Source organism: Lagenorhynchus albirostris, chromosome X, assembly GCF_949774975.1.
Source record: "Lagenorhynchus albirostris chromosome X, mLagAlb1.1, whole genome shotgun sequence".
Classification (NCBI taxonomy): domain Eukaryota; kingdom Metazoa; phylum Chordata; class Mammalia; order Artiodactyla; family Delphinidae; genus Lagenorhynchus; species Lagenorhynchus albirostris.
Genome location: NC_083116.1, coordinates 100128501 through 100140575, shown reverse-complemented (window position 1 = coordinate 100140575; position 12075 = coordinate 100128501). Strand labels below are relative to the sequence as shown.

General features: G+C 34.4%; 1 protein-coding gene across 1 annotated transcript in view; it reads left to right on the top strand.

Annotated features, from left to right (window-relative positions):
- The window catches only part of CFAP47 (cilia and flagella associated protein 47), a 509799-nt gene that overhangs the window by 415936 nt on the left and 81788 nt on the right, over positions 1 to 12075 (top strand). Inside the window, 1 exon segment of the mRNA XM_060137366.1 lies at positions 3540 to 3696. Within this exon segment, the coding sequence (XP_059993349.1) occupies positions 3540 to 3696 (157 nt within the window).

The window sequence follows — 12075 nt, the reverse complement described above, 5'->3', positions numbered from 1 at the left end:
TTGCAAGTGCTGTGTTATTTTTTTCACTCTGTTTTCATCTGAATAATAAGAATTTAAAAAAATATTTTTTAAGTATCTCTAGACTCGCTACATGCCATTCTAAGAATTATTTCAATTCATTGTCCAGAGTCCTATGGAAGAAGTATGGCCAACCCCATTATATGGATCAGGAATATGAGACACAGAAATTAAGACCAGGCAGCTAGTAGGAGGTCGAACTCAGACCTGAACCCAGGACATCTGGCTTCAACCCGTCTTCATGACTGTTCTTACAGCTACTGACAGAATGCCTAGGCATAACTCTCTTACTGCCAATGAAAATTTTTCATAAATTTTACAGTTATTATTATTTTTTACTTCTTCAGGTGTTGATGCGGGAGTAAAGTAAATCGAGGTATATACTTTATATCCTATGGGACACCAAGGAGCTTACAAAATCCTGCCATCTGGGAGGGAGTGAAATCAAATATAATACAGGGGTTCCTATGTCAGTGCAAGGCCTGTATGTAACTGAAGTACCCTCTTTTTCCCCCAAAATGTGTAATTTAGAAAAAAGTTTTTGAGGCTAATAAATTTTTTACACGATTACTGACTTATACATGACCTGAAGCAATACTATGGAAGTATGCTTGACTTTCAAAGATATTAAAGAAAACAGACAAACCAGTAATCCTTCTCATAAAGAAGGGCAGGTATAGTAGAGAGATTTTCTTTCACAAAAATAATTTTAACACAGCTGATCTTTTAAATCATTGCTTCATAGCAGGGTCAGGCCTTTCATCTTAATTCTTGGAGATAACTTAGTTGCTTGCATTTCTGGTGGAAATTACATCTACTCAAGGTGGTCTGGCACATCAGCAGGATAGTGATCAGTTCTCCATCTTAATAGATTTAGAAAATCCTAGCCTAGAGGCTGAACTCAAAATTCTTTATCAAATACAAAAGAACTCAAACAAGTAAGTAATCCACTCAAACCTTTTTGTCAGTCACTTTAACACTGGGGCTTGATTTCAGTCACTCTAAGCCTCTCCTTCCAAGTTGTAGCAAATCTCCAAGGCTTTATCTCTGGTTAGACTTAAGTCAGTAATTCATTCTTTTAGCTACTGAGTCCAGACCGCTTCAACCTTTTCAATGTGTTGCCCTAACCTTTGTGGTTTTTCTTGCCTTTTCTTTTTATTTTTTTGCCTTTAATTTTTTTTTTCCTTTCTATCCCTGAATAATTCAGGTCTTCCTCTTCTTTTAATTCATCTAGTTGACATTCTTTGCAGGCAAAACTGGTTTATCCCAAAGTATTAATTGAATGAACTTTTGAAAATGCAGTATATATTATGTATGTGTAAGCATCTAAAGAAGATATTTTTAAGAAGAAAATTTTAGGGCTTACTTTTCTAAGTCTGAAAGTTTGCAGTTTAGGTTAACCACTAGGGAAAAACTCACACAGATTTCTGTCCCTCTCTTGATTTCACTGATAAATATATCTGAACTAACACACACAACTGAGTAGCTGATTAATCAAAAATCTAGTGTGGTGGTGCTTGTAGGATAAGTTTTAACTATTTCTGAATATGACTCTTTGCTGAACTTAAGGAAATGGCTAAGGTTTATTATTTGTTTCATTTGTTTCCAGTTTGTATCCATGTGAATAACTCTGCATTGTAAAAAATCTAACTTTAGGCTAAAGTTGTTTGTATAGATTTTGAATCCTGAGATTAATTTGGTTAGGGCATCACAACTGCAAATATCATAAACTCATAATATGCTACCACAATCTCTCAATGAGATTGTTACTGCATAACAGGATAAGAGGAACAATAGTAAGCAGTAAATGTGATAAACAGGCCTTCTCTGATATCAAACATTATGTTCTGAGATTTTCTCTTGGTTTTCAGTCGTTTCATTTTTATTTTCAAATAGTTGCCATTATTTATTTCATTTATACTTGATGTGGGACTCACTGCATCTAAAGGTCAGAACAGTGAAAATAAAGGAAAAAGAGATAAAATCAGAGTGATTTTATTACCCAGCATGTGTCTATGGTCCTTGCAGCCTGTGTCTATGGCAGACTCTCTTGATTCTTAGCAAGCTCGAATGCCCTTGAGCTCTACTCAGTGTGCAAGCCAGATCTACTGTCTTTTACCTCCACTTGTTTCTTCTTTCAGAAACATTGAGATTGGATCTTTAATTGTTTTACTCTGTCTCCTTTCAAAGAAGTTTGAGATGAAGATGGACTAAAAATGTTACCTTTTTTTTAATGCATATGTTCCCTGGGGTACTTTTTAATTTCCCTCTGTGAACCCAGGTGGATAATGTAAGCAATGCCAGGGTAATTGTTGGATACTAGTGTCCAGGAATGGTAGGAAATGGTTTAACTTAGAACCTCCAGTATTCCAGGCCACTTGGCAAAACACGAAAACATGACCTTCTTGTTTTTGTAGTTTGGCTTATTTCCAGTGGTTTAAATTAACCTAATTTCTGTCATTCATGCTTTATTTTATAAAATAGCCAAAAAGCAAGTAATTTACATAAAACAGTTGTTACTATAATTGAACCCTGACATTTGATTCCAGGCAGTCAATTACGTGTGATCAAGTTCAGACATCATAAGTGAAAATATAGTGAATTTATGCTTGTAGACTCTCTAACTAAAAGTAATACAGTCATTTGAAGACATATGCAGATAAAACTTGCCTTTTCATCCTCACTTACTGAGATAGAATTTTATAAATTTCCTGTCACCACCCATCCTACTTTGGAAACAAAGCAAGTTTCCCTCTTTTTATTGGAACTTAAGCTTAGAAACATCTATGTAGTTTGAGAGGTGATAAACCAGGACATTGTTCGCTGGTTTTTGGTTAATGACCTCGTCATTCATCGGTAACATTAGCAAAGTGTTCAGTGTAGAACAGAGTCTCAAGGGACTTTTATTCCAAATGAATACAAACGGAACATTTTCAAACAGAGCTTTGCAGGCTTTTGAAACACAGATAAGAACAATGGCCACATTCAATCTTCTTCATATAATTTTTGAGCCATTTTTTCATATCATGTGATAAAACATACACTGTACTAGATGATGGGCGTTAATAATATGGCAATAAGTTGTATACACTTCTTTTTAATGGGACTGCAATCTGTGTCTCACCTTCTTTGCCTTCCTGTGATAAATATTTTGGAAACTTCATAGAGCATTTAGTACCCAGTTTGTTAGACAAATTGATTTTTTTAAAAATCTTGAGCAGAAATGCATGGCTTTCATTAAATTTTCTCTTTTATGTTATTATCAGTAACCTTGTATGTATTGAAATATGTTTAATATTTGAACATTGGCCTTTTGCCTTTTTTTCAGTGTAAAAACACATTGATTTTTCAATAAAATCAAAAGGAATTTGGAAAAGGAAGGAAAGATAAAAACAGTGCATGTTAAATATTAACAAAAAACTTATCTGCCAAAATTTTTATGTGTACTATATTTATTAAGTGGTACAAATAAAAAGTATGTAATTAGTACATATATGTTATGGATGTTTATCTTTATATAGTTTAAAGAATGGATATTCTACATCTCTGGAATAGGACTATTCCCCCAGCCTCTAGAAATAGAAAGAATGACCACATACCTTCGTCTTCAATCACCTGTTCTTATACCTTTCCAAAATCCCACCAAAGAAGATGTTTTAATCGATATCATACTAATAGGTAAGTTGTTTTTCTTTTACTTTACATATGTTATTTTGTAATTTTTTTTTAATTTATTTATTTTTGGCTGCGTTGGGTCTTCATTGCGGTGTGCGGGCTTCTCATTGCAGTGGCTTCTCTTATTGTGGAGCACAGTGTGCAGGCTTCGGTAGTTGTGGTGCACGGGCTTAGCTGCTCCACGGCATGTGGGATCTGCCCGGGCCAGGACTTGAACCCGTGTCCCCTGCATTGGCAGGTGGATTCCTAACCACTGTGCCACCAGGGAAACCCATTTTGTAATTATTAATCACACTTATTCTATTATAGAGTCCAAGCATTTTAGAGGTAGTGGACACTTCAGGGATCTGTTAGTTCAACAACATCATTTTATTAAAGAGAAAGCATACATGTAAGAGATGAAGTATCATGGCCAAAATCACAACTCTAAACTCCAGGATCAGAAATTAGGAATCTGTATACCAAGTCAAATTCTTCTAATTTTATCTGGAAAGCTGAATATGTAAGTCAGTAAATTTGTACAATTCTTATGATATCACTCAAATATGCCAATGTTTATTCCTCAAAGTTTATAAAAATTCCAGTGTTCTAATTTTGTTTCCTTTGCCCCTTTTCTATATAAATAGCGTATTTAGATTAAATTTTGGCTCCAACCAAGCTTGTTCCTTTTTTCGTGTCATATTGAAGATGCATGTTTTTAAATTCAATTGTGTGAAATGTTTGATCACTTTGTATTAAATGACCAAATAATGTGGGTCTGAAATAAAAATCAACTCATTATAAGTTTTCTGAAACACATTTTAAATGTAATGTTGAACATTAATAATTTTAACTTTTCAACTATTTTTACTACTTTTACTAAAATTACAACTACTGCTACAACTACAGTGATCCATTTTATAAAGTTCAATTTCAGGGCTAAAAGGAACACATATGTTAAGGTTTTTTATATAAGTAACCAATTTATTCTCCTGAATGGTTATCCTATTGCACTTCATGCTGCCATCAGGAGTATATTACAGACATAACTACTTATTTTCTTGAACCTTGTAAGCCCTGAGTATCATCATTCTCCTTAATTTCCAGCAGTCTCATTGTGGGAAAATTGTATCTTATCATCATTGCAAATTTTCTGTTTTTTATTAATGCTGAAGCTGAACACTATCATTTACCTGTTAGAGTTCTCATCTTTCCTGATCATCTCTTCATGCTTGTGGTATGAAATAAGAAAAATTAAGAACATAATGTCATCTCATGTAAAATTCCCTTATGAATACTCTGGCTATGATGAGAAGGAGAGACATGCTGTTTAGTAAAACTTGACTGCAGGCTCAAGGAAGTCAGTATTTTAATGTGGAAGAGACTTGAGCATATATATAAGCAGAAGGAAGAAGCCAGGGTTGAGAAAGAGTTAAAGCTATAAAGGACATAGGGTTTAACCGATGGGCCAAGGCTCTGGGAGGACTGGTATTAGGGTTGAGTTAGAAGGAAGAGCTATGAACAGCAGGGGCATTTCTACTTTTGAACAGGTGGAGGTAAGCTAAAACAAATGTGAATGTAGATAAATTGTAGGTAGTAGAGGGGCTTTGGAATTAAGAGCAGTTGGATTTATATTTTCATCTGCTTAGAAAAGGAGATACAGTAAGAGATTTGAAGAGTGGCACAGTGGGTTGAAATAACTGCTGGAGGGAAAGGAAGATGGAACTGACAAAATTCAAATAGAAAAGGTATTGTATTTGGCTGGAATTGGAAAACACAAATTTAGGTAGGCGCCAAGAAAATATGTGTTTGTAAACTTTGTACCAGTTGTAGGGCTTAGAATTCCTGGTGTGGGAACACACAAGGCTGATTAATGGAACTTTCCAGGGAATGGAATTTTCAAGGCAGCTGCATAGCTATAAGAGTGTTATAAAAGCATATTGGGTCAATATTTTAACATTAAAATAAACTGAAATAATTTGTGGCTTCTTAATTTTCTTTAATTGGTCAAAAATTTTTTCTACTATGTAACAGGAAAAAAGAGTAAGCTTGATAATTAAAAATGTATTAGTCTCTTGTAGTTTAAAACAGTCTTTTTTAAGTAAACTCACTCTCTCGGGTGAATGTTTAGACTTTCAGGTTCTCCCCCTTCTTCCTTCAACCCATGGAGTCTGGGGAATAAGAAAGACACTGACCTCTGATATCTTTCTCTCTTCCACTTTCTCCATTAGTTTATGAAAAGATTCCTCCTTTCCTTTTCTTGGTGATGGAGTCTCTCTGTCACTCTGTCATAACCTCCTCCTTCTTTCTTTTGTGGACTTATTTTTTTTTCTAGCCACCATGTACACGTCTTCTTGTAATCATATTTCTTGGCAACCTGGCCTCATAATTTGACCTGAATTGTTGAAGGGCCACAAGGAAATATGACTGACAAGAAGAATAAAAATATTTAACACATATGCCAAAAATACTCATTAGAGAAAGTACTACATTAATACCTTCTCATTTAAATATTTGTAAATGTCTTAAAATTATTTCATGATAGGACGATGGAATACCTTGCTGTCTTTCAAAAGAACATGTAAATGTTCCTGCAGATGCTACATAATTCACAGAATCCCCTTAGGGAGGTTGATAGGAAGACTCAATATAGCCCCAAGAGAGTAGTTGATGCGTGTGAGAGATCCCACAGTATTTCAGATCCTGCATTCCTCATCTCTCTTTCAGATAGATAGACAGACAGACTTTATAGATATTTAAGATATATAGATGAAGATATCTTTCAAAAGTCACTGTTTTTCCCAGAAGGCAACATTTTTAGAATTGTAAACTCATCATCAAAACTTTTATATTGCCCAATTCTCTAACGTCTTTTCTTCTGCTATCTTGGCTGTTTTCATTTTAATCACTTCTCTCAGATATATTGCCCTTTGATATTCAGATAATCTATTTATTATCTTTAAATTCTATTTAATCTTTTAATTCTACTGTGTGTTATCTATACATTCTTTCAGTTGACCATTATGCAAGGAAAGGTATCAAAAATATTATATTTGAGGGATCTATTCATATCTGAATCTATGCCAACTTAAAAAAGTAATGAGATAGGGAGGCTAGAGAGGAGATGGCCTAAACACCTGGAGAATACTAGAGATGTGTCCAAAGCACACCATTAATGAGTCCCATGAGGACCAGAATGCTACAGAAAAGCTTTCAAATAGCGTAGAAAACTAGGATTTGTTATGCATCCACTATGTACCACACTTAAGCTCTATAAATGTGACTATACCCAATCTTTACAAAAAGACTCTTGGAGTTTTTTCAATGTGGAACCTGAGGCTTAGAAATTTCCTAAAGCCATGCAGTGGGTAAGTGATGGAACAGGTTCTTGAACTCATCTTCTCCAGGACCACCTCACAGTCTTTCTAAGTTGTCTGCTTACAGATGGTGCTTTAAAAGCCCCATACTGGATTAGCAGATGCAAACTATTATATATAGAATGGATAAACAACAAGGTTCTACCGTATAGCACAGGGAAGTATATTCAATATCCTGTGATAAGCCATAATGGAAAAGAATATGAAAAGAATGTATATATACGTATAACTGAATCACTGTGCTGTACAGCAGAAATTAACACAACATTGTAAATCAACTATAGTTCAATAAAATAAATTAAAAATAAATAAATAAAAGCCCCATACTGATAAGCCTCTAAAGAAAGGCACTTGCCCTTCTTTTTGCTTCCTCCCCCCGGATCTCAGGGAAAGAGGCCTCCCTGCATCCTATCAAAGGACGTCAAGAAATGCCCCTGACTACCACTCATTTCACATTTTTTCAGCTCTTCAGGACTCTCCTTTCTCTTTTTAACATTGCCATCAGACCCTAGCTCACATATGTTTGGATTTCCCATCTTGGCTGCCTTATTCGGCCAGGACATTTTCCCTTCCTCAGCGACTGGTATCCATGGACTCAATTCCCACAATCCTCTCTCGTCAGTAATTATGCCCTCCACCCCAGCCCCCTACTGTTAAGTTTCCTTCCTACTTAGCTGGAAGTAAAAGTGGAAACAGGGAAGGTAGCTGTGAATGGGAAGCAAGCATCTGAGTTGAAACATTAGAAATTAGGGCCCAGTGTATACATTAAGAATTTAAGGACCCATCTCTATTATATGTATGTGTGTGCCCTTGTTCATATAACCATATTCCACACCTGCTACTTTATATGCTTGCTAATGGCAGGGGTTATATTAACTCATAGATTTGCTTCTAACTAAATGAGTATTTCAGTGTTGGCATGTATATTGATAAAGCAGGAGTTGAATATTCAGTCACTGTTTATTGAGCATCTGTTTTGTGCTGAAAACTGTCATATGCACATTTCAAAGCTACCTCATGTGTGGGATATACATACACACAAAAATTTATACACATTGTATTTTGATTTTGTGTGGTATTCTACTTGTGAAATATCACTATAGGTTATATACCTAAAAGTTGCATAAATGAATGAAGCAGTAATAGATGTATGCAGAGTAGTTGTTTTGATTATTTCTGTTAAAGTAGCTGTAGTCTTGAGATTATTTGATCTTTTACTTAATACAAATTTAAATGCAATATTAGTGATTTGATTCAAATGTTTAAGTATAAGTGGATTCTTTTCCAGACATTAGTAGTTTTATTGAAGAGCAAAACAGAATAACAGCAGGGATAAAGGTGTGCATACCAGTTAACATATTAGTTTTACAAATATCAACTTCCATTCTGAGGGTTGATAAAATATAAACAAGGTACTCTGTTGAATTGTTGTTGACTCAGGTTGATTATGACCATGGTGTTCACTAGTAATATAGTAATAAACAATATAACACAGTTACGATAAGTTAATCACACTTACGGGATGTGGAGAGGCAATACCCAGTGCATTTGATTTCACATGTTTGAATTAGTTTATGAAAATCTTGCCCTTGGAGGCCTCTGAATCTTATCTGAAGTACCTCCAGAGTTGAATAAATATTTATGTTAAATATGTAGTGATCATTGTACATTGCCAGTCAAGGTGTGCATAGCTTAATACATAAGAGAGATAAATAGGTGTAAGAAAAAGTCCCACGCTCTCAAAATCACTCCCAAATTCAGATAGTCTATTTAAATATTTGAATTAATAAACATCACTGGGAGATTTGAGATTGGTGGGCAGGAAAGTTGGAGTATCAAATATATAACAGTCTATTTATACCTTAGTTTCATTGGATTATTTGTCTTAGTTTGCTCATAACAAATAGCTAACACTCATACTATGGAAAAGTAGATGTGAAATTATTGTTATAGCCACTTTTCAGACAAGTAATCTGAGATTCAACTTGCTTATAATTACTTTAATTATTTTTAGATACTGTTTGGGAGCCTTAATATTTGGAATTCCTTTTTTCTCACTTAGTAGCTTTCAAAATTCAGTAAGCAGTAATTGGAAACTTACCAAAATTTAGATTCTCAGGTTCACAGTTATTCTGATTCATTATGTCTGGGGTAAGACCCTACCATCACAAGTTATTCCAGTGTAGGTTGTCAGAAGACAGTACTTTCAGAAATATTGCTCTTTACACAATGGTCTTGAAATATATTTTAATATCATACACCTCAATTAGTAAATGTTTTTCAGCATTCACTTCAATGTATGCATATTTACTTGTGAAATATTTACATATAGCATCATCACCTCATATATTCAATGTCAGTAAAGCTTATCTCCTTTCCATAGAGAATTAACTATAATTTATAATGTTTCCCCCATGACCCAGTAGTTCAACTTGCACAAATCTCATTTTAAAGATAACAAAATGTGCTTCCATTTAATTAAAGCTGTAGGAATTTTTTTTTGCATTTAGTCTTTAGTCCCCTCCCCACAAAACAAAACTTTTTATTTTGAAAAATGTCACACCTACAGAAGAGCATAGTACAATGAATAGTCCTATATTTTTCATACAGATTCATCTATTTCATCAATTGTTAACTTTTGGGGAACTTGCTTTATATCCTGTCTCTATCTGTAGACATATAATTTCGTCTCTAAAGTATGTATGGCCTTAGAAAAAGGACTTTCTCCAACATAATTGCAATGCCATTATCATACACTAAGATTTAACCTAGATACATTAATATTTTTAAAATATTAAATATCCACAGTAAAACTTCTCCAATTGTCCCAAAAATGTTCCTTATAACTTTTAAAAATGTTATCTTTTTTCCAGTCTGGGATTCAATCAAGGATTATTCGTTACATTTGGTTTCCAATCTCTTACATCTCATTTAATCTAAAAATTCCCTTCTACCTTGTTTTGTCTTTTATGATATTGGTATTTTGGAGAGTCCAGGCCAGTTGTCTTGTGGAATATTGCATGTTATGGATTTCTTTTTTTTTTTTTCTGTACAAAAATTTCTTTGTCTTTGTTTCATATTGCATATCTTGGAAGTCATATATTAAGACATAAAAAACTACCTAAATATATTTACAGCTCCATAATGTTACACTGCATTGATGTACTTTGATTTACCTTATCTTTGTTTCTTCATTATTCAGTTCAGATTAAACATTTTGGTAAGAATATCACATATCGTGTACTTCTCATTGCAACACATCCGGAGACACAAAGTCCCATTAGTAGGGATACTAAGTTAATCACTTGGTTAAGGTTGTGTCTGCCAGATCTTTATATTGTAAAGATTATCTTTTCCCTTTATAACTAATAGATAATTTGAGACAATGTGAATAACCTCTTCCCTTACAACCCTTCATTTGATGGTTTTGGTATCCTTTCAGATACACTACCAGTATTAATTATTATGTCCATTATCCTTGCTATTTTTTATTAGCTGAGATTTTTAAATTAAAGAAAATAGCTTTTTCTCTGCTTCTCTCCTCCCCCCAACTCTTTTTATTTTTAAGTACGAGTACAGATACATGGATTTTTTTAATCTTTTATATTTCAGCATTTATTGTTTTCAAATCCCCATCACATTATCATATTTAATCACTGAACATTTAATTTATAAAAATGTGAGGGTATCTAAATTCAGAAGACACAAGCTGTGTGACCTTGGGTAAGGAACTTTTATTTTTTTGGCTTTTGTATCTCCTAACACTGGGGGAAGTACCAGGTAATCTCTGAGCTTGCTTCTAGCTGGTGATTCTATGATTCTTTGACCACTGCATGTGTACTGTTTGATGGCCCACTCTTTATTCAGGGGAGGCTCCTTGATTTCTATCATTGTCATTATATTTCTGAGTAATGTCCCTGAGTTTGGAAAAACAAAAACAAAGCCAGATGTTAAGAGAAATGACTTTGACACCTACCTCTTCCTTCTCTGGATTTCTCTGTATCCAGATCTCTAGGAGGAACTTGTGGCTCTTAACGAGCAATTAAAAATACTAGAGCTAATATTTGTACAAATCCATAGCTATTATATCAATAGAAAATAATAATCTCTTACTCCTTTTCCTTTTTCTTCTTGCATTGAAGACTATTGAAATTGTTTGCTGCATTTTTGAATTATAGCAAATTTTTATGGTTTTTGAAAAGACATTCATTCAAAGAGTAGTGCCAGAGGGACTTCCCTGGTGATTCAGTGGTTAAGACTCTGTGCTTCCACTGCAGGGGGCATGGGTTCTATCCCTGGTGGGGGAAGTTCCACATGACCTACTATGCAGCCAAAAAGGAAAAAAAAAGAAAAAAGAAAAGAGTAGTGCCAGAGCAGACTGGGAAAAGACAGTTCCAGACCTTTTTCTTTTTTATTTCTTTCTGTTACTGATTCCCTTATGGTCGAAAGAACACAATCTGTATGATTTAGAGTACTTTAAATTTGTTGAGGTTTGTTTTATGACCCAGTATATGGTCTCTCTTGGTGAATGTCCCATAGGACTTGAAACAAATAAGTATTCTGCTGTTGTTTTATGGAGTGTTTTACATATGTCATTCAAATTCTCAGTTAATTTTGTTATTTGGGTCTTCTGTATCCTTGCTGATTTTCTGACTAGTAGTTTTACCTATCACTTGGTGAGAGGGGGATATTAAATCACACAACTATAATGGTGTATTTATTTCTTCTTTCCCCTCTATTGAATTTTGCTTCATGTACGTTGAGGCTTTGTTATTTGTTATAGACACATTAGTATTATATGTCTTCCTGGTGTATGCATATTTTATAATTATGTATTGCCCCTCTTTGTCTCTAGTAATTTTCTTTTCTCTGAAGTTTGCTTTATATGATAGTAATGTAACCTTTTTTTTTTTTTTTTTTTTTTTTTTTTTTTTTTTGCGGTACGCGGGCCTCTCACCGCTGCGGCCCCTCCCGCTGCGGAGCACAGGTGCCAGACGCGCGGGCCCAGCGGCCACGGCCCACTGGC